Source organism: Thunnus maccoyii, chromosome 9 (assembly GCF_910596095.1).
Source record: "Thunnus maccoyii chromosome 9, fThuMac1.1, whole genome shotgun sequence".
Lineage (NCBI taxonomy): Eukaryota > Metazoa > Chordata > Actinopteri > Scombriformes > Scombridae > Thunnus > Thunnus maccoyii.
This window is the reverse complement of record NC_056541.1, coordinates 18864889-18887433: the sequence shown is the minus strand read 5'-3', so window position 1 is coordinate 18887433 and position 22545 is coordinate 18864889. Positions and strand designations below refer to the sequence as shown.

The 22545-nt window shown below is 41.1% G+C and overlaps 1 protein-coding gene across 1 annotated transcript in view; it reads right to left on the bottom strand.

The window, feature by feature from the left end:
• Positions 1-22545, bottom strand: part of ank1a (ankyrin 1, erythrocytic a) — a 108634-nt gene that overhangs the window by 14366 nt on the left and 71723 nt on the right. Inside the window, exons 3-39 of the mRNA XM_042421220.1 lie at positions 21715-21816; positions 18775-18873; positions 17963-18061; positions 17591-17689; positions 17231-17416; positions 16966-17064; positions 16784-16882; positions 16579-16677; positions 16215-16412; positions 16006-16104; positions 15768-15866; positions 15550-15648; positions 14993-15190; positions 14769-14867; positions 14566-14664; positions 14267-14464; positions 14063-14161; positions 13226-13324; positions 12337-12435; positions 12153-12245; positions 11933-12005; positions 11738-11758; positions 9294-9414; positions 9033-9111; positions 8235-8350; positions 7914-8138; positions 7385-7539; positions 7058-7269; positions 4609-4813; positions 4299-4395; positions 3881-4109; positions 3192-3320; positions 2942-3061; positions 2769-2853; positions 2471-2545; positions 2000-2131; positions 1692-1847 (exon numbers count right to left, since the gene is read on the bottom strand). Coding sequence (XP_042277154.1) covers positions 1692-1847; positions 2000-2131; positions 2471-2545; positions 2769-2853; positions 2942-3061; positions 3192-3320; positions 3881-4109; positions 4299-4395; positions 4609-4813; positions 7058-7269; positions 7385-7539; positions 7914-8138; positions 8235-8350; positions 9033-9111; positions 9294-9414; positions 11738-11758; positions 11933-12005; positions 12153-12245; positions 12337-12435; positions 13226-13324; positions 14063-14161; positions 14267-14464; positions 14566-14664; positions 14769-14867; positions 14993-15190; positions 15550-15648; positions 15768-15866; positions 16006-16104; positions 16215-16412; positions 16579-16677; positions 16784-16882; positions 16966-17064; positions 17231-17416; positions 17591-17689; positions 17963-18061; positions 18775-18873; positions 21715-21816 — 4591 coding nt within the window. The remainder of the gene's footprint in view (positions 1-1691; positions 1848-1999; positions 2132-2470; positions 2546-2768; positions 2854-2941; positions 3062-3191; positions 3321-3880; positions 4110-4298; positions 4396-4608; positions 4814-7057; positions 7270-7384; positions 7540-7913; positions 8139-8234; positions 8351-9032; positions 9112-9293; positions 9415-11737; positions 11759-11932; positions 12006-12152; positions 12246-12336; positions 12436-13225; positions 13325-14062; positions 14162-14266; positions 14465-14565; positions 14665-14768; positions 14868-14992; positions 15191-15549; positions 15649-15767; positions 15867-16005; positions 16105-16214; positions 16413-16578; positions 16678-16783; positions 16883-16965; positions 17065-17230; positions 17417-17590; positions 17690-17962; positions 18062-18774; positions 18874-21714; positions 21817-22545) is intronic.

Here is a 22545-nt window from a genome sequence, read left to right as displayed (position 1 = left end):
ATATTTTGGATTTTATTCGGATTTGGCCTGACCATGTACAGATGTATTTGAGAAGTTTCCATTTTGAGTAAAGAACAAGAAAAAGAAGTGAAATCCTACCACTATTGTTTGTTGACGTAGACTCCATAACAAAAAAGCCATTATAATATAAATAAGAAGCTTTTTTAAATGTAAATGATACAAAGATATTACAGTAGAGCCCCAGAATATAAATATAGACCTGGAAATATGCATAATATGTCCCCTTTAACACATTTGTTATTTATTCTTTGGGATTTTCCTAAGGGGTGTGGCCTGAAACTTAATTTTCAGTTTCTTTCTTTCTTGTCATAGAGTCAATTTTTTAAAATGTCTTTATGCATTCCACTTATTTATTCATGTATTTTTTAAAATAAACTTAATTATTTCTAAATTCATTTCATTTCATTTTATTCATTGACTCATTTTATCTATATATATATATGTCAGGTTTGGTCCTCCATACTGTCAGCATAACTTTTAAGTACTGCGTATAAACCGGTCAGTATATAAGTCAGAAACCTCATGAAAACCCATCTTTGTTAGTTAAGCAGAAGACACAATATCCAGGTATTGTCCCGATCAAAGCACAACCGCATTTTTAGGCAGAACGTCAAAGCAGGAAAGACCTTTGGGAGGCAGGTAGCCAGACAGATAGACAGACAGGACGGATACACGGTAATCAGATTCACTGCAGCTGTGATCTGAATGTCTCCCTTTTCACCCTTTGACCCTCATGGTCGTATTTCTATGCATCGTTACATCTCTGGGTATTGCTCCAGTTTTCACAGAATAGGACCTGTCACCTGTCGGACTGACTCGTCATCTGCACTGGATACAGAGAAGAGAAGTCAGTCCAGTAAGAGGAGGGAGCTCACACCAGTCCAGAGGTGAAAATGGAGTCAATAAGATGTAGGGTATGCATGCGTGAAGAGAACCATGAGGATAAGGAGTAAAAGACTGAGGACTGACAATTGTTAAGAAGGCCACTTCTTAGGCTAAACTAGACTTTTGATCAATGTTCTGATCATGTATGACACTGTTGTTTTATAGACATCATAGCACTAAAATCTATGAATCTGTGACTTAAAAATAGTCTTATGTATTATATTGAATATTATATTATATCATATAATACTGATTGATCTGACTCTCACGAGCACACAAAATTCACAACAATAATAACACTTACAACTATAAATTATACTTTAAATGAAACTTTACTCATCCCTATGTGGCTCTTGAGTGCTTTGCTCAAAGGCTCTTCAGTAGGGGGGTGCTTGCAAACAAGATTCAGTGTCTAGTCACATTTTTCTGTATGCTTCACTCTAGAACTTCCCAACACATTGAATGAATACATAGAGTAATGCATAACCACAGGCACTACAGAGGCTGTAGTGCAGTAGGAGTGTCCTGAGTCCCTCTGCATGTTGCTGGGGTAAAATCCTGCAAAAGGTTGATGTTTGTGGCAGCTTTCACACACAACAGCATCATGGGGGATACGGAATAAGGAAGACACAGGGACAACGGAGAGAATTCAGGAGGAAACAGACTTCAATTTGCCTTTAGAGGAGGGAGGGAGGAGGTATGTTTATTGAAAAGGTGACTCAGGGTCAAGGCAAAAGGGATATGGGGAAAAGGGCTGCACTGTGGGATTTGGGGAGGGGGCTTACCATTGGTCATACCAGGGGAGATGTGCTCTCTCTCGTTGTTTCGGCGTCTGCTTAGATCACGGGAGCCTTGTCTCGCAGGCTGAGGTGGTTGGCCCTCCAACATGTTAACTATGTCCATGCGGTCAATACTCTTCAGAGCCGTGTACAAGCTCTCCACTGCAGAGAAGACGCATGAAGGAGAGACACAAAAAGACAAGGAGAAAGAGGAGGGGAGGGGTATCCAGGACCAATAGCAATACCATTACAACAACAATCTGACTGTGACTGGGTGATGAAATTCCCGGCAATCTCAGATCTTGTATACTCACTCTTGGCCCTTTTGCCCTCGCGGGTAGCCCACAGGTTGAGCAGTGCAGAGCTCTGCTCCAGCAGGGAGTTTGGATTCTCCACGCGAATCTTGTTGATGTCATCCACACTGAGCTGAAGCTCACGTGCCAACTCTGTGAAGAAAATAAGACAGAAAAGATCATGTAAGTGAGGGAAATATATATATATCATTTTGCCTATGAGTCATGCTGTTACAGTGTAAACAGTCCTTGTTCTTGAAATGGTACGATGCATCACAGTAGCTCTATCCAGTCTGTTAAATAGCTATGACTCTTGGCAGGGAAAGAGAAAATAATTAGTTTCATTGGCTGGTTGCCATGTTATAACTTTGTTTAATCAGCACAGAGCTAGACAAGCTTGTCAGACATAAGATAAACATGGATGGTTTACAGCACATAAAGCGCACACTGCACAAACACAAACACAGATTCAGTATATTCTCATTCACTTACCAGCCCAGCTCAATCCCAGCTGTTCTGCAATCACAGCCATCTTCAGCTCTGTCCTCTCCATGGCACTCATCGATGCTGCAGACACCAAACCACAACTGACACTTTAACATCTGAGTCTATGAAATGTAAATCTGAGATTATCCTTGCAAGGCAACACTGTGCGGTAAGATCAGAAAAGGAGTAGTTGCATCTTTTGGAAAAACTAAAAATGAGAAAAAGCATCATTCTGTACCTTGTTTCAGTGCAAGAACATAAGCAGGTACAATCATTTACAAATAGGATAGTGGGAGATTCATACCCATGGCTGGTTCATTAAGAGCGCTGTATCTTTCTCTTAAAGCCAGCGGGGTCAGAGTTCGCCTCCGGTCTTCACTTCCAATAATCTGCCAATCACAAGCAAACAGAGCTTAAGTCTGTTATCTGAAGAAAGATGTGTTTCTTGATAATGCAAGATCACTTCAAGATCTTTACCTTGATACATGGAGGCATGGTAATGTTGAGGTTACAGAGCACATGCTGGCTGTCTTCATACTTGGTGGACTTGCGCAGGAAGGACAGAAATCCAGTGGGCTCTTTACTGCTGTCTCTCACCTTAGACGCACACAAGGAAAGCAATGAAGACAAACATGCAGAGCAGACATGGAGCTAGGGGAGTAATAGTTAGCTACAAAAAGTAAAATCCTGAAGACAGAATTGTTAAGTGGAAGTCATATGATAATACCTTAACAGAGACAGGAAGTCGGTTATCTCTGAAGGCCTGGAAGCTGAAGCAACGAGGCTGCTGGGTGGCCTTCCTCACTGGCACAAGATTCCCCGAACACTCCAGGTGAAGCGGCATTCCCTCCATCACCTGCAAGAGGCGATACAAAAATTAGCTAAAGAGAAAAGAATATAGTGCAGGAAAGCACGGCACAACCCCAGCCAACCCAAGACAATGGATGAGGTGTTCATCATCACTATAATTGCCCAAACTGCAGTTCACTAGCAAGGACCACACCATCAACGAGATGCGTTTGGATGATTTATTGAGGAAAACAATTGATGTGCATAGTTCTTTTGGTTGCTGACTGCGTTACGGGGAACCCGCCGCAGCACCTGGGCAACAGCGGACCCCCTCAGGACCCTACGAAGGAGAGGAAGAATCATGAAGAAACAGGAAGAGAGAAATAGGGTGGGAGGGAGGGGCGCAGAATACGAGAGTGGAAGAAGCGGAGAGGGTTAGGTGGTATTTACAGGAATGCCGGAAGTGGTGTAATTGAGGTGTGGTCCTGCTCCTGAAACTTTGCTGAATAGCTTCAAATAATGGGTCTGAGACCTTTTTTAAAGTCAATTTGAATACTTTATATAGATAAACTTAATAGAAACCTACAATTTTATGATGCTATGACCTTCTTTCTAAACTAAACTGACCTCTATGTCTCTGCTGCGGGCCACCTCTGTGAAGTTCTCATGCTGTTCCAGGGTTTTATCCATCTTGTCATCAGTCATGCAGTAGCAGCGCAAGCGGCCCTCGCGCAACTCATTCATCTTAGCAAACACCACAAACTTGGCCATGTAGGGTACAGCTGACAGCTCTCTGTAGAGCAGGTTGGCAAAGGAAACAGCCTCGGCTGTCCGAGGACAGTCTGCGAGCCAGAATCTGAGATGAAACAATGACATGTAATCACAGGTATTACTCTACACATAAATCTATCCATTCTTTGTCTCTTTTATAAAGGCAGTCAAGCGGCTTCCTAGAAAATTATTTCATATGGCAAAAACTTACACCACACAATTTTTGGCATGATGGTTGATATAATGTACAGTATGTCTTGCTAACTGAACTTACCTTGCTGACACATTGGTTGTAAAACTGGCACAGTCATTAGCATAGACAAGCTTGGTGGTGCCAGTAATGTCCTCCCATTGGGCTGGGGCTGTGCCTCCTGGGAATCAGAGAAAGAAAGAATAGAGATGGCAAATTGGCAAATATAAACACAGCAACTTTGTTTTATCCAACTATGGCTCTTCCACCACTGGAAATCAACAATTTTGCTCCATAAATTTTTTCTTACCATGGAAGAAAACTTCTCTCGTCGACAAAACATACACACACTTAATCACCCACCCACATAAATCCCACTTGTGGCATCCAGTACCTATGACAGAGCAAAGCAGACGCAGACTGGTGGTGTCGCCCTCCCCAGAGTCTCGGGGGCTATCCCTCCAGGACGGGGGCAGGGGTATACGCAGGCCGATGGGTCGGTGAAACTTGCGCCGCCGAGGCTCCACAGTCACCACAGGGCTAAAGTTTGCCTGGTTACCCAACAGCTTTGCAACCAGCTCATCTGGAACTGGCTGTGCCTGAGGTTGTAAGTCAATGATGGAGAGGGCGTGCATAACATGGGCACAGGTTTGATGATGTGGTAGAAAAACGGGAGATAAGACAAAAGACAAAAATACACGTGCAAGCCATGGAGATAAAAAAAAGATGTTAGGAGAACAGAATTGCAAGTGGAATGAGATGATGGAAGATGCATGATGGGAAAATGGATGAGGAAAAAAAGGTAAAAGAGAGGACAACCAAAAAGGGAAAAATTAAAGATGAAGAGAAAGAGAGAGAGAAGTCAACAGTGAATAAAATACCTCATGGATTAAATGGTACATTTGAAAAGACAATAGCAACACAAACTGATTTTAGGACTTAATAAATCATTTTTATTGTATAATGTAACAATGTGTGTTAACATGAAGCTTTTACAATTATTAATACAAAAATGATATCAAAGCAAAAGGCACTGTGGTTTTTCACATGGCCATTTATCACATGATTACTACAGCAACATATTAGTTAAATAAATGTGTCCCTAAAATTAATGAAATAATAAAAATAAAGCTGTTTAAAGGAATATTGATAATTATAACCACACCTATTTTACTTTCATTCAGTTACTATTTCCATCTTAGAGATTATGGCATGTGTGGTAGCATATTAGTTTAGACATACTGTATATAGCTTATCATACATTCATTCTTGTGTCTACAGGACAGCTGTTGAACCAAAACAGGCAGTAGAAGGTCTGTTCATACATTTCATTTTGGTTTACTGAAACATATTCTGACACTGGAATTACAAGTTTCCATCTGATAATGAAAATGCATACATATTCATGAATAATCTTGATTTAGGATTTTTAAAGGTTTGTTAAAAATATGCATTACTGCAATCAGAGTCTTGAATTAGAATAAGATCATGTCAGGAGAAAGAGATAAGCAGATTGTAAAGAGTGGTTGTATTTAACCTGTTAAAATGAATCACATGCAGATGGGATCTTGTAATCTCAAGTCAGCTAATCAGAGAAAATGGTGAATATTTACATAACAAACATATTAACTGCAAAGGATGATGAAGGAGCATGTTAAATAAGATAAAACAATACTGTACATTTAATTAAAATGTGTCATTTAATGGCCGTTTGGTTTAGAAACCTTAATAAATGTTTGAAATTATTGTAAACAGAAAAAAGTATATTATCAAAGTGCCAAAATAAATAGAATCTTGTTATTGATGACTGGATTGTTGATTTTAGAGAGATTAATCTGCATATTTAAAGTTCCATACCCAATTTCTCTCATTTCGATCTTACAGTTATCAGTCCAATTAAATGATATCATTTTTTCCTTGATTAAAGTTTTTTTCAGGATTTAACACCGTGATGGCTAAATCATTAGTGGATGCTTATGAAGAGAAAGGCACTTTAATTTGATGTAACAGGCAGAGAAGTTGGATTATTGGAAATGTGTGCTTATAAGTGCCTGTTTCATAGGATTCTTATAAATATGCCCTCTTAAAAAGGTATTTATTGTATAACTGAGGGTGTTAAAGTGTGCTAAAATGATTTCTCTTGTCTTTGGTGTGTATATTTGAGAACGTGAAGACTTGAAAAGTGTAGACACACACACAAAAAGTGGATGAAAGGTTCAACAAACAGTGATATAACTAAGATTAAAAAGGTTTTCAGCTCAGGTGTACAGCTGACCTTGAGCCCCTTTTTGTGCAGGGATACACTTCAGTTCTCCTAAAAAGAAGGCCTTTTACCACATTTTTCAGACATTCATGATACCAAACTACTGGATAATAAGTATAAACTCAAACAAAGTCTTTTCTCATGGCAAAATCAAGAATGCAGAACATTACCAAAGAAAATCATTTTTCCTATAAAGTAATGTTTGACTAATCATATTTAGGTAACTCAAAATAATGTGTTAAAACACTAAGTACAGGGCTTTGCCACTGACATAAATACATTAGTGAGAAAGAAAAAAAAGACATATCAGCACTGACTAAATGAGCAGTCCATAGTTGTATAAAGGTGCCAAGTGCATGCACTGTGTGAAATAAACAGCAAAAAAGGTCCACTAAAAATGTGAAAAGCAAATCAACAAAAAGCAACAGAAAACTAAATCAGGAAAACTTGGCACAAGTGTTGATATGATCAGGTCATTCCACGATCAATCAAAGTACATCCAACATGCTTTTATCAGGTAACTCAGGCATTAACGATTCTGTCTTTCTTCTCCTTCCTTCTCCTCCTCGTCCCATCTCACCTGCAGCCCCAGACGGACTCGTTTGGTGACTGCTGTCTCAGGAAATGAGGCCTGGACCATCGGCACCAGTTTACTTGTCAATGAACCGCCCTCTGGACCAATCAGGTCACTCTCTTGCTGGACTCGTGATACAACAGCAAAATAAAGGGGGAAGTCGGTGGAGATGATGCGGCGGATTCGCTTCTTCCCAAGCTCCTCTTGACTTTCTAATTCTGAGGAGATAAGAAAAGATTAAATTCTCAAGATGAAACACCATCCAGAGAGATGTGTTTGAGTGTCAAGGTGTGGTCATGCATAAACACCATCATGACAATTTTAAAGCCTTACCCTCATCCATCCCGTTGAGGATCGTTTCGAGCACCTCGTCGCCGTAGCGATTACGGTGCTCTTTCCAGACGGAGCCATTCTCACTCCTCAGCACCACAAGCTCCCGGTCACCACGACCCAGAGCAGCAAAGTGAGGGATCTCCACAATCACTGGTCTGCAGCACAAAAAGCATGCAGACACATGAGAACAAATGCAAATGATTCAGTGAAAATATGCAAAAATAATACAAATACAGGCAAAAGATTGTTCCCTTTTATCAATGTGTATGCTGAATATCCTTCAAATGATGAACCTGAAGAAACTTATCTAATGAACAACTACTAAGAACTTTGACACACTGTCATGATTTGCTTAAACACAGCTTTTTACACATGATTAATAATATTATTAATTGGGTTTTATTATTTTATGAGCAAAGACAAAGTGAAAAATACGAAGAAAAAAGAAAGATAAATTAAGTTTGATTAATATGTTTGAATTGACAAAGTAGAAAATAAATCTTGGCGTTAGTTTCAGTGGCCTCCTCACCCCAGAAACTGCATGCCAGCTGGACCGAGGGAGATGATTCTGCTGGCCAGCCCCTCTCCCTCAACCAGCGGAGGGGGGCTGGTCAGCTTCTGCGGCTTTACCAGGCGGCAGGTGATGCGGGTGGGGGCCGCACAGGTCCGTGGAGGTATGATGACACGCAGACCGTTATGCCTGCTGCCTCGCATTGAGCCGCCTCGAGCATCCACCATAAAACTGACCAGGAACCTGTGATTGGACACGGAGCATGACGGTTATCTGCTTGTTCAGATATTAATCAGAGACTCCATTAAATGCTTTCTTCTGCATCATTGCTGAGCTGACCCTGTGTGTATGGGACTGGCAACTGGGCTGACATTGTCTGACGTCTCAGTCGCTGGGCTGCTGGGAATCAGTGAGTCTTCATCATATTCTTTCGGCAGTGGAAGCGGAGTGTGTTGCTGCAACAGACAACAGACACAACTGTTCATGCCACTGTTCACATAAGAGCATTGTTTTGAATTGTGTTTTATATGAATCCAAATGTGTATCACTTACATCTGCATAAATATACGGAAATGGCTTGATGAAAAGTTATACCCATGTATTCATTTTTACAGCGCTATTTTTCACAGAGAATATGCAGAAATACATCACTAACCTGATAAACAGCATTGAGGAGGAAAGGTGAAACTAAAATAACTGCTTTATGTTATGTACTTTCAAAGAAAGTCACCTAAAAGTATCATTTTAAAATTTTCTTTTAAGTGAAATTATGTGTTTAGATTAACCCTTCATCTTGACAAAATCACATCAACAAACAAATGACTTGATTTTGACTTAAGTCCACATGCTTGCTTTTTTCTGAGCTTTCAGCCATTTCTGATGGTCTTCATGGGATTACCCACATAACCTGGTTAGTTAAACTCACTGAATGGGGTTGTTATGGGTTGAAAAATTCTTAATGACATCTAATCAAACTCCAGATGTTATTGGTAAATGAATCTAGAAGACCATGAGATGAGCTTGAAAGCTCTGAAACAATGACTTAATTACAAGTCAAAGAGTGGCCATGGTAATTCTTTGTTTAAGTGCAAACTGTGCCATCTTGCAGTATCTTACTCATGCTGTTCTGTACAGTACCTGATCTACCTCGTGTTCTTTCAGGATGACGGTCTCTGGAGAGACACGGGGGATCCTGGGAATGGCTGGCGAGTAATTTCTGTTGTATGACAAGAGAAAAACACATATCAGACTGAAAAAGTTTCTCTACATCTCAGCTCCTCCCAAGTGCTCATCCCTGGTGTTCAGTGAGTGTCTATGGTGCATCCCCCTCTATCCACCGATTAGTTTGTGGCTACCAGATTGGCTCTCTCCCCTGCTTCCCAGCCCAGCCCCCCTTACGCTGTGCCCAGCCCTCTCTCGTACTCCAGTGATTTCTTGGGGGAGAGGAAATCGTCATCATGGTCTTTCATGTCATCCATCTTCATGTACCTGGCCCCTTCTGTCCCCAAGAGCTCCTCTCCTTCAGAGAACAACATGCCAAAGAGAGCGAACAGACCGGTCAGGTTGGTGAAACAGCAAAAGGGAAAGAGAGAAAGAAAAAAAATAGGGTTAACTAGTGGTTAGAAGGGTTAGACAACATGATAACCCAGGATTTAGGAGATGGCTCTGTAATTTAGGGGTTAGATTGCTGAGATGAGGCATTAGTGTCTCTTGTTACTGTCAATGATAAAAAAAATAAATGCAGCAACTTCTACAGAACACCAGAAACACAAAAAGTTGGGTACAAGGACATGAACGATACAGCAGGTCTCTGTAATCAGTTGTCTCAGGCTGCTTAGTCCAACACTTTTCATTCAGAATCCCAAAACGTTACAAGTAAGAGATAAATGTAGTCTGGAGTCTTGAAAAAACCAATAAAGCCCAGTAAGAGACAGCAGCATTATGGATGTGCACAGTGCACTATCTCTGGAGAGAGCATGCATCAGCATAATCTCATTCCAAAAACTTTTTGTCTAGTGAATAAACTGAGTTACTGAACTGGAGGTTTTAGACATCAGCTGCCTCAGTGAGTAATATATAAGGAGATTCACTCTTAAGACACATGGAAGTGAATACAGACACAGAGACAATCAGAACAGCATCAGCCAACTACAACATACATCATGACAAAAGTACAACCACACTCTCCTTTGAATGTACAGTATATCTTGATGTGAGTAGAGGTGGGTTTCGGTTACTTACCCCCCAAAACATGCGGTAATTTTCGAGAATTCACTGGGAACAAAAGTCTTCCCCGTGTGTATTAACTTGTGACCATATCAGCACAGCTTGTGTTAGTCTGTGAGTGGGTGTCTGTACGCAGTCCAGAGCCAAAGTGATGTGGTAGGTGTCATTACACTATGTTTGACTCTGTGAGTGCACTTCCCACGGGTTCATATGAGTCAGCTCATGTCGTGGACATTCTCTGTCTTGTGTACCATATGCATGTGTGCCACGTCGCGTAGGCGATGTGTTAACATATGTGAGAGTGCGCATCAGATAACATGGCCAATATCATTTTACCACTCCGGATATGAGATGTGTCTTTAAGACAGTGACTTGACTACCTTCTATATTTAGAGCAACGGTGACAATCTGTCAGTTAAATTATCAGGAGCCTAAAAATATCAAGACATAATGTCCTCTGACATCATTGTCAGTGGTGTTGTAATCTTTAGCCATTGAAAGTTAAACGTGCAATACTATGAATAATATTTTTTGGCCACCTGGGGGCAGCAAAAACAAGCTGTAAACACAACACTAACATAAATTTCTAAGTTGGTGAGCATGTTAGCAGACAGCGCCCTTTTTATACATTAGTATTCATTTAGAGTCAGGCTTCTGTCCACCTAATGAGTTTAAGTGTAATATTAACTTTCCTTTTAGCTCTGTTTTGGTCTCCACTAACTCCTGAAGAAAACTCCTGGCTCGTTAGCTGCTAAATGCTCCACTATGTTCACTAACTAGTAGCTAACTGTTAGTGTGCTTTTTGGTGCTGGGCAGATAGTGCACAGAGGGGTTTTTTTTTACTGAAAACTGCTGCTGGTGAGGATGAAACAACACTATGAGAACGGTGAGAGTGAACCAACACAGTAACATTATGGGCCTAAAACAAAAACAATGAGCTAAAAGATACATAGAGCTGATGACCACTGGTGATAATTCTCTGTGGTTTCATCACTACAAGCAACCCCTCTCACACACAAGTAGTCACATGTTTCATTGTTAATACGAAATATGAATTATAGCAAATTTTTTAAACCACCACTGCCCCCCAACTCCTGACTAGCAGCTAACAAACACAGTTCACATGGCAGGAACACAAGACAGATTGACTTGGAGACAAACCCACAAAACAATGACTTCAAAAAGATGTTAACACAACTCAACTGTGAACAGCTAAAGCTAACAGAGCAGGTTTTAATGTTTTAATAATCAAATTGTATTTAAATTAGTAACAATGGATCCAGTATTTATTGGGTTGATCTGTATGTATTAGCTGTGACTGTAAAAACGAGTAGTGCACAAAAACCAGACAACCAGCTGTCATAACGAGGAAAAGGACACTTGGAGAGTTAGTGAATGAGGGTGTTATTGAAGAGACATATAAAGGTTACAGGCATGGGTGCTATGGGTGCATGCCAATGAGAAACCAGAGCCACCATCACAGTGAGCACCACTACAGAGAGGAAAGAGAGAGAGGCAGGGAGATAAAGATGGAGAGGGTGAGCTTGAAATGGAGCCACACACTTTGTTACAACGACCTATGAATGCCGCACAAAGAGATAAAGAGACATTCATACCTAATGTTAGCTGTGCAATTCCTAAAAAAGGGCAAAAAGGGAATTGAAAAATGAATACTTGTGTGACCAGTACAAACATCAAAATATAAAAATCAGCCTCGTAAACATGGAGTTATATTTAGATAACATGAACGTAGGACATTATACATTGTTTCCTTTAGTTTGATGTGATAAATAATCATCTTAGTGCTCTACCTTCATCCTCAGACACGTCCAGTATTTCATCCACTGTTTCTGGGAAACTCATGCGATGTTTCTCTGTGATGGTCTGCAGGGCATAGAAGGGAGTAAAAGACCCAATTATGGACACAAGAGCAAGAAGGACGGTTTTAAAACTTGAATTTTTTTTATTATAATGTCCACATAACATGAGTGCCGTATCCTGAGGGCATAGTAGCATTTCTATACTTCTCACCATGGAAACCGTCTCCTCAGTGACAAGCTTTAGGACGTCAATCACAGAGATGTAGCCCAGCCTCTTAGCAATGGCCAGGGCTGAAGTACCATTCTAACAGAAAGAAAGAAGCAGATTGATCAGACCACTAAAAATCCAACTTTATGAATGAGTTTTAGGGAAGAGAAGGTCTAGTCATGCTCACTGTAGTGGTCTCATTGGGCTGAGCTCCATGCTTCAGCAACAGTGTTACGATATCTGTGTGTCCCTGCTGGGCCGCCTGGTGCAGAGGAGTGTAACCAAGCTGGAAGAGAGAGAAAGACTTTCTTACTTAGATAGTGCAGCTGGTTTTGCTCATCCGACAAAATACTTTGTTTTCCTTAAAATGCATTTAAGCAGTGTTCCTTTACATTTTGCTTGTGGCAGAGTCACATCCTCACAAGCTAATTACAGATCTGGAAAATTGTCAAATTAATAAGCATTTTTAAGCAAAAATGCCCAAAATCCACTGGTTCCAGGTTATTAAATGTCAATATTTACTGGTTTTCATAGTCTGCTATGATGATAAACTGAATGTCTTTGAGTTTTGACAAATATGCAATCTGAACATGTCAACCTGGGCTCTGAGAAGTTGTGATGGAAATGTTAATCAATTAATCAAGAGAATAAGCAGCTGATCACTCAGTAATAAGAATAATTGTTGTAGCCCTACATCTATTCAAAACTTTTCTAGAACAAAAAACTTTTTCTCATTACAGCCCATTTGTGCACATGTCATGATATGTATATAATATACATATCAACCAATCAATCAATCAATATACAAGCAACCAATTTAAACTGCCACAGTTACTGGAATTACTCCTCGAATGAGCAGCATATCATGTTTTCCATATGTGCCCAAAACTTCTAAATCACTAAAATGTTAATAATAATATATTACAGTGTAAAAGGTCTAGTGGGGAACCTTGATACAGTCAAACCTGTATTTCTATCTGTGTAATATACTATAATTGTGTCACAGTGTAACTGCGTGACTCATGTCCAGGCTAATTCTATTGCAGTTTCATCCATGACCAGAAGGAGGCAGTCACCCGTGTTTTGCTGTTGACATTGGCCTGTTGCTGCAGGAGGAACTTCACCATCTTGATGTTGCCATAGTGACACGCTACGTGAAGAGGGGTGTAGCCCATCTGAGAGGAGAGAGAAAAATAGTAACAGGTCTTAAACACGGAATCACTTAATGACCTTTTAATTTGACTACATTATGCAGATTTATATTTTCTATTAGGGGTGAACTGTTCATGAATATTAAATAAACTAGTGGATTAAAATTCACAAAGTAAAATTATTTCAAGAGCAGAATAATGAGAGAAAACTACATTCAGGCAGCATGTTATCAATGATGCTATTATTTCTTGTGTATGAGATGGGAACACTACTACTACTAATAATAATAGCAACAATAACCTCCTTTACAATATATTAAGTTCAAGTACAAGAGCCCTACAACAAGAATAACCGACCATGTGAAGCCTAAAATGTTCTAACTGTGTCAAGGCTGTGTCAAAGAAGTGCAAATTTTAAGGCTGCTGTCTTATTAAAAATTAAATAATAGTAACAATTATTTGATATAACTCAATGATTAAACACTGTTGTAGAGCTGCACTGTGCTTTAGAGGTCTGAGGGATTTGAGCCCCTCAAGAACTGGTCACATATTGATGGTAACTTAACCCTCTGCCATGAGATCATCAGGCTATTTATGCTACAGCACTTAAGACACTATCTGCTACAGCACAAGTAGTTTCTACACTGCTTAAGCTTTGATAACATTGACAACTGTTCAAAGTGAAACCTTCTTAACCTGAATAGCTCATATTGTTGTTTTGTTTTTGTTTTTTTTACCATGTGACTTAAAAAAAGGCCTTACCCGTGTGGCAGCGTAGACTGAAGCTCCTTGCTTCACCAAGATATCAGCTATACCAACATGTCCTTCCTGTGCCACCAGGTGGAGTGGGGTCAATCCACTCTGAGGACAATAAGAGCCAAGAGACAAAGGTCAAATACACACCACAAATCAAATAAGCACACAAAGAAAATAAACTTCCTGCCAAAATCATCTGCTTGTTCTTGCCTTGTTGCCGAGGTTGACGTTGGCCTGTTTGGAGATGAGCAGGGAGACCATGTCGGGCCTACCTTCCTGCGAGGCCAGGTGGAGAGGTGTGACTCCCTGTAGTGACTCAGCATTGGCTGAAGCTCCGTACTGCAGCAGGCTGTTAGCCACCTCCACCTGGTTCTGCTTGGATGCTATGTGGAGGGCAGTGTAGCCATTCTGGAGCACAGATATGAGTTGTGGTTAGAAAAAACGAGTTTTTGCATGTTATGCTAATGAGTCATTTAGCATGAATTGTGTGTATCTGTTTTGTCTTTTACCCTGGCTGCACTATGTGGCGACCCTCCCTTGCTGACAAGCAGGTTAACAACATCCAGGTTGTTGTGATGTACAGCAACATGCAGTGGAGTCAGACCATTCTGCAAAAACAGATTGGTTTATCAGAATGTGGTACATCTCATACAGCTTTTTAAATATTTTGATGCTTCCTTCCATCCAGCCAAGTCCTTTATGTTTTTATTACCTTTCCAGCAGCATTAGGATTGGCTCCTCTCTCCAACAACAGCTCTGCAACATCCACCTTGCCGTACTTGGAGGCCACGTGAAGTGGAGTGAAGCCTTTCTACAGATGCACCAACAGGGAAAGGGACACAATAATAGGTTGAGTCTGACAGTCCAAAATCATTTTGATAAAACATTGCTTCAAACATAAGGAATAGAGTAAAATGGTGAGCAGGCAGGCTGTACCTTGGTCATCTTGGTCTGCTGTGCATCCATGTCCAGGAGAATGCGTACAGTCTGTACATGACCCTCACGGGCAGCGATGTGTAGAGGTGTGTGTCCTGCTGTGGTAGTGGAGTTTGGGTTGGCTTTGTGATCCAGCAGCAGCTTCACTAGCTCCTTGTGGCCCATCCGAGCGGCACAATGCAGAGGTGTTTGGTCATCCTGATAAGGGAAGGGGTTCAGTTATTATGACATTTAAAGTGATGTATGAAACACCTGAAGTAAAAGGCCTCCTCTTGTGACTTAATCATTCAGATCAAATTACTCAGATTGATCACTAAGTTCTCCACCAATTACATTTCTGGTCAAAAAGAGGCATGTGATGTGTGGGAGGGGAAAATAGTGAGCGGATACAAAGGTCTGTCTGCTTCAACTGCCAGAAATCAGTCGCTAAACCAACTTTTAAATTAAGTATCACATTAAAGAGTGAGTGCATTTACTGTATGTCTAATATGAGGAATCTTATGCACATGGACATAAATATGTGGATTGTGCAGTGCTTTCATGTGTGACATCTCCACCTTGGCCTTGGCGTCCACTGGTGCTGCATTCTGCAGTAAAAACTCTGCCACCTCATAGTGTCCTGCCCGAGATGCCATATGGAGAGGAGTCTCCACTTTCTGCTCATACACAAACAGACAAACCGCATACTCAGATGTATCACCACTACAACACCACCACCATTTCAGAGGTGAGCTGGTTATCAGTGCTGATCTTGTGATCTCAGAGTGGGACTCACCACATTAGATGCACTGGGGGAAGCTCCTTTCTGCAGCAGAATCTTCACGATGTTGAGATGACCCATAAATGATGCCACATGCAAGGGGGTCAGGCCAGACTGTTCAAAAGGAAGGTAGAATTAGAAGAATTATAAATGGACATGAGCATTAATTAAAGTTAATATATTCATGTGCTTAAAATGTTTAACCCTAAAGTATAGAACAGAGATTCTGATTCATTCCCTTTTGTTTCCTCACCTCAGTCACAGCCTCTAATGATGCCGAGTGTTTAAGCAGGAGATCCATCACACGCATGTGGTTCTTTTTACAAGCAATATGCAAAGGAGTAAAGCCATTCTGAAAACACAAAGGAACAACTCGTCTTCACCACAAAGATGAAAACCAACTTTGGTCATTGTCAGGAGTGATACTTTGTGTGTGTTTGTGTGAATGTGTTTGTCACTGACCAGTGCCCGAGAGTTGGGTTTGGCCCCTTTGTCCAGCAGTACTTTGGCCATGCGATGGTGGCCGCAGTGTGCTGCTACATGCAGAGGTGTGAGGTGGTCCAGTGTGATGTCATCAATCTCTGCGTTGTACTGCAGAAGCTGCTTGACACAGTCCATGTGGTCCCCCTGTGCTGCCATGTGGATTGGAGACAGGCCATTCTGCAAGAATCCACAAACTTTCACTTTCATTTACTTCATTAATTTCAGACTAGAAAACAAAATACTACAAAACTGTTCACTGATTTGCACTCATAACCAAACCAGATGGTTTTTATTTCACTTTAAAGAGGAGTGAAGAATTTTCTTTTGTCTCTAGCTGGATTACCTTAGTCTTTGCCTGAATGGGGGATCCATGGTCCAGCAGGATCTCAATGATCCTGACGTGACCATTTCTGGCTGCACAGTGCAGAGGAGTCAACTCATCCTGGAGGGATACAATACTTTTTTAGTTAATGATGCATAAAATTAGAAAGAAAGACAGTAAAGGAATCAAAGAGTTTGAGAAATTGTAAGATAGATGCTCGCTGCACCTTGGTCTTGGCATCGATCTGTGCCCCTCTGTCCAACAGGAGTCGGACCATGATCACATTCCCCCGTCTGGATGCAATGTGCAGAGGAGTGATGCCGTTCTGCAGAGAGACACAGAGGCAGTTAGACACACACGAAGCAGGGACAGCACATTAACGTTCCATCATCATTTGTCATTCCCTACCTTTGGGGTGAAGTTGACATTGGCTCCTCTATTGAGCAGCAGTTGAGCTACGTTCAAGTTTTCATAGTGTGCAGCAATGTGGAGGGGTGTGAATCCAGTCTGCAGGAAAACACCAGGGAGAGTTAACTGTCATTCTCATTACATTTTAATTTTCAAAACTCAAAGACAAACACGCAAAAAACAAAAAATGCAGATTTCCACATCTACATGTGCATGTGTGCAATTATAGCAACCAGCAACTGTACACACCCACACACATGCATACCTTGCTGAGTACATCAGGATTGGGGTCGTTTTGCAGGAGCACTGCGGCTGTGCGTGTGTCATCGTTGCGTGCTGCAATGTGCAGCGCAGGGAGGCGGACCTTCCCTTTGGTGCCATAGTTGATGAGCAGGGCTACAACATTTTCATGTCCCTGCTGAAGAGCCACGGCCAGAGGAGTAAATCCATCCTGCAGCACACAGAAGAGAGTTAGAGGAGAGGTTGACTCACGGAGAGAAAATTATAGAGATGTAAGAAGAGAAGCTTATGAGAACGAAACACAATGGAACGACAGCGAGTCTGGATCAGCAAGGATGGGATTGAGGAATTTGGGGGATTACTCATTTCTCTCGTTCTTTGGTACCTCAGTTGGAATGCTCTGATTGGCTCCGTTCTCCAGAAGAAACTTCACAACCTCTAGATGGTTTTCTTGTGCAGCCATGTAGAGTGGAGTGAAACCCTTCTGTCTCAGAAAGATGCACGACAGACACGCACACACACAGCAGCAGAGGAGCCACAGTCACCCGAAGCAACAGCGAGATAGGAAGAAAGTCACGGATGCACACACACAAGGATGTACACAGAAAAAAACACCAACACACAGAAATATAGGAACAAAGACACATGTGAACAGATGTCATTGCAATTGTTAATACAGCAAAGTTTACACAGTACTGTAAGTACATTACTGAAGAGTAGCCTCAGTGTGTGCTGTGAGAGCAGCACTGACTCTCACCTGGGACTGAGCGTTGACATTGGCCCCGTAGTTAACCAGCTCTGTGACCACCTGCTCCTGCCCTGCCAAGGCTGCAATGTGCAGGGCCGTGTTCCCTTTCTGTTTAAACACAGATACATGAGAACAGGAGTACACAGTCAAAATAAGCACTAATAAAGATAATATGTGAAATCCCACATGTATATTCAAAGAAAATGTGGGTTTTGGACGTGTTTCATATGTGGACAATTTGCTCATACTGTATTCTGACATTAAATACTATAGGTGGAAATAAATTGTAGTCATGTGAAAAACTGCTCTCTGGTCAAACATGGAATAATTTCATATGTAAAACTAGGGATGGGTATTATTTAAAAATTTTCTATAGCAGTGATGATACAAGTTTCTGCAACAAAACAATAAGGCTACTTTTTTGACACCTTATTTTGAGTAATATAAACAGCTTTTCTATGAAACCATTTTTCATTTAACAAAAAATTAAATTTCTAAAATGTTAAGTGAAATGTTTCTAATAATGCCATAATTCGATGTAAATCATGGACCGACTTTAAAATAAGAAATTAAAAATACATATCTTAGCCAACTATAAAGACACTTTTTATATTCAGTGCTACAACTATACTACTATATTTAGTTTGGTACCAAAAAGTATTGAGGTCTGATTTTCATTTCTCACGAAAAGACACAATTCAGCAGGTATTTTAATATATTCAGTGTTAAAGCCAGCATTGTTCATCATTATATGAGCTTATGAGTTCATGTGGGTTTTCTGTAGAGTAGACACTGTAGGACTTTGCTGTTGGGTCTGTTACCTTTGTGGTGGTCTCCAGTATGATCCCATTGTGGAGTAGCTCCAGCACCATTTTGACGTGGCCTTCTTTCGAGGCCAGATGCAGCCCGTTGAGCCCATTCTGAGTGACAGAGCAAAGTAGACCTCATACTGAAGGGTCCTAAACAGACTGTGCACCAAAAAATTCCCTAATCTACAATAAATAATCACACAAATATACACACAAACACATATAGTATATGCCATGCCAACTGACAACAACTAGTGTTTGTTATCACAGTGACTGAAGCACTCACGAACCAAAGCAGGCAAATACTTACACTGGACACCACGCATGCAGACTCTTACAATCAAAGTGGTCATTAGCAAAAACGATGTCTACAGGGATGAAAATCAGGATGTGTAAACATTTTCATTTGATTAATGATGGTGAGAGGAGGAGGAGGAGCAGGCGGAGGAGGAAGAGGAGGACTGGAGGGGGATGGCAGGCCGCTGGTCTCGTGGCTGGGAAGAATACGAGCCGTGTGGGATAGGTCTGACCTCACACAGCCTTCCTTCAGCCGCACAGGACATGTGAGGTTGGACCTTTCCCACACCACTGATATTATTCCTCTGAGTGGGGAGACCACAGCACACCATCACTCTACTGCAAACAGAGGAAAGGCGGAGGGGAGGGAGGGAGGCGATGAGGGAGGAAAAAGCAAAAAAAGAAAAGGAGGGTGAGTTAGAAAACAGTACATAAACAGGAGGGGAGAGGGTAGTGGAGCAGTTGTTAGGTTGAGAGGGATAGGAGAGGAAGAAAAACATAGTAAGAGGAGGGCAGGAGTGAGGCGGCGTGCTGGTGTGCGAGCCATGGCACAGGTATCCACACAGACACAGAAACAGTGACACAAAGTCAAGCCTCCACCTGGCCAAACCCCCACCGGACTGTACATACAGCATAAGTACAGTCACACAACCAGAACAACAATACACTCACCACCATGTTTAAGTCACAATCTACAACTTTTTCAAATATACATACCACATGACTTTGCATTACCAATTGATACTGTACAAAGTTGTATCGTAATTTGTGTAGAGCTGAAACCATAAGTTGATAAACATTTCAGTCATCTTTTGAGCAAAAATGCCAAATGTTCACTGGTTCCAGCTTCTCAAATCTGAAGATGTGAAGGTTTTTGTAGTCTTCTATGATTATAAATTAAATATCTTTGAGTTTTGGACTGTTGGTCAAACAAAATTAAACTTTTCATAGACTTTCTTGAAATGATTAATCAGTTTATCAGCAAAATATTCTACAGATCAGTTGATAATGTTCATAATAATCATTAGCTACAGCTCTAAATTAGAGTCACTATTTAACAGTACAGTAGAGATCTGAGTTTGTGATAACTGTAAGAAACGTAATAAAAATAAGATGCTGTAGTCTACATTCAGTGTGTTAATAGTTGCACTGAAATTTGAAAATCCTGGTGGTCATAAAAGCCACTGTGGATGGACTGAAAGCAACACATTTCTTAATGGGATTGTTTCATTTCTCAGGAATGTTGTAGATTGTCACTTTAACACAATTAACCCCAAACAATAAAAATAACACATTTTCAAATGATGAATATGAAGAGAACAATGAAATGAAATTTTGTAATTTAGGAGATTTCATCATGTCAACAGCTTGTAACACATAAGACACATCAGACTGTAGTTATATTTCTAATCCATGGGGTGTCTCTCTTCATCACCATGGGGGAATTTGCCAATAATAACCACTGTACAGAGTCACTTTACATGAATGAAAATGTTGTGTGAGATCTGTTATGAGGCCTGTGAATAGGCCTCATAGAAACACTGACAGAAGCATTACCAGCAATAATTACAAAATGTTGAGAACAGCATCAGTGAATGGAAGGGAAACCATGACTAAGTTAGATTAATGAGCTGGAGGAATCTCACACACACATACAGTTTTTGGCCAAGTTTCAGTAGCCTTAGGGCAGCAGTCCTAGCCCACTAACGCTGCCTCTTCCTGGACACTCTGGGAACAACCGTCAGAGTAAAGGAGGCAGGATGGAAGAGACAGGGCGAAGGAGAAGCCCCTACCCCATTTATTACCTTCCCTTGAGACCCTGTAAACTTCACCTGTCACCTTCAGCCACTGATTAATAGTGGACGTGAGCATGCACATACAGTGCACGACTGAGTGAACAGGTGACAAATAACGGCACAGTGATCAACTCAGACACATCATGCACACTGGACACTGACAACACATTGAAATCAAAGCATAAAACAACAAATGACGGTATACATGGAGAATATCTGAGCAGAATATAATGCAAACTGATTATGAATTAGATACAAAATTCAACCATACATTTGCTATAAACTTATTAAACATATCCTATGCAATTCCCCCTACTGACTATTTAAATTGATACAGAAAGTATTTAATTCATTAGAATCATGTCACTTCTTTATTTCAAATAATTTAAACTTTTTCAGTGTACGCTGTAGGATAAAAGTACTGCAGGGCATTTTTCTGTTTGGATCTGATCAGGGCCAAATCATAAAAAACTGACTGAATCATTTCACTGTTTAGAAATGCCATTAGCTAAAATGTGCTACCTTCTCCATTCACACATTGCTGTTCTTTCTTTGAATGAGAAGTGGGCAGTCTGCCCACCTCCCGTATTTTTATTTAATCAGTTAGAAAGCAGAGAGGGAGACTACACCCTGGCAGCATTCGACTGCAGCACATAAATACTCAAATTCTTCTGTTTCTATTTCTGCCCCACGCTAAGAAGCAGTATAACTGAGGATCAGTTTTGCAGACAAGCAAAATAGCCTGCCATGAATAAAAAGTCAACAATGGCTGTAATAAATAAAAGGGCTGATTATTTGATGAACTTGCACATTTTTTTAACTTCAGCTAATTCATCTGGGGACCATGCAGCTCTCTCACCTGATTGGCTGTATTAATATCAATGCCATTTTTGATATGTTCCAGGGCCTTGTCCAGGTTGCCAGAACGGGCCGCTCGGAGAAAACTGTTGCCAGCATCTGCCTGTAAGCAAAACAGAGAAAGGGAAAAAGAGGGGGGTACAGGGTATAAGAGACAGTGAGAGACACATGAAGTAGAGGAATAGAGAGGGAAAGTGGAGAGGGAGACAAAGTTTGGTTAATTTTTTTTTTTTTAAAGGCATTTGAAGGACTGACACTGTTCAAGATGATGGTTATCCATCAGTTTTCCTCTCATTTGACTCCTCCCTTGGGATATTGGACAGAGCAGTTTGAAAACTTGCATCTGCACCTTTAAATGTGTGTGTTAGAGGGTGTGGTGGCCACACAGGTGACTTGAGTACAGACTCCCTCTGAGTGTAAACTGGTTTCCTGGTCTTCCAAAACCTCTAAAAATGTGTCCACAAGTCAATCTGCTGCTCTGTACCCAGGTGATAAGGCAAGTGTGATAATACTGACAGTCTCTGTTGTCTGTTGTGCCCGGCAGACTGCTGGCTCTTTGTCTGGACTCTGTATTTATGTGTGTGTGAATGAGAGAGAGAGAGAGACAAGGTGAATGGGGAAAGGAGAAAGAGAGAGTGAGGGTTTGGCGAATCCTGGCTCACGGGCCAGCACATGGCACGTCTGGTGTTTTTGTCTGTGTTTTGTTTGTGTCTGCGGGCTTCATGCCTCTCCCAGGCAGGCAGGGGTGCTGCTGAAACAGGATCACTCATGCGGCACAGGGGGAGAGCGAGGGAGGAAAAGCAGGAGCGACTGAGGGGAGAACCGCGGGGAG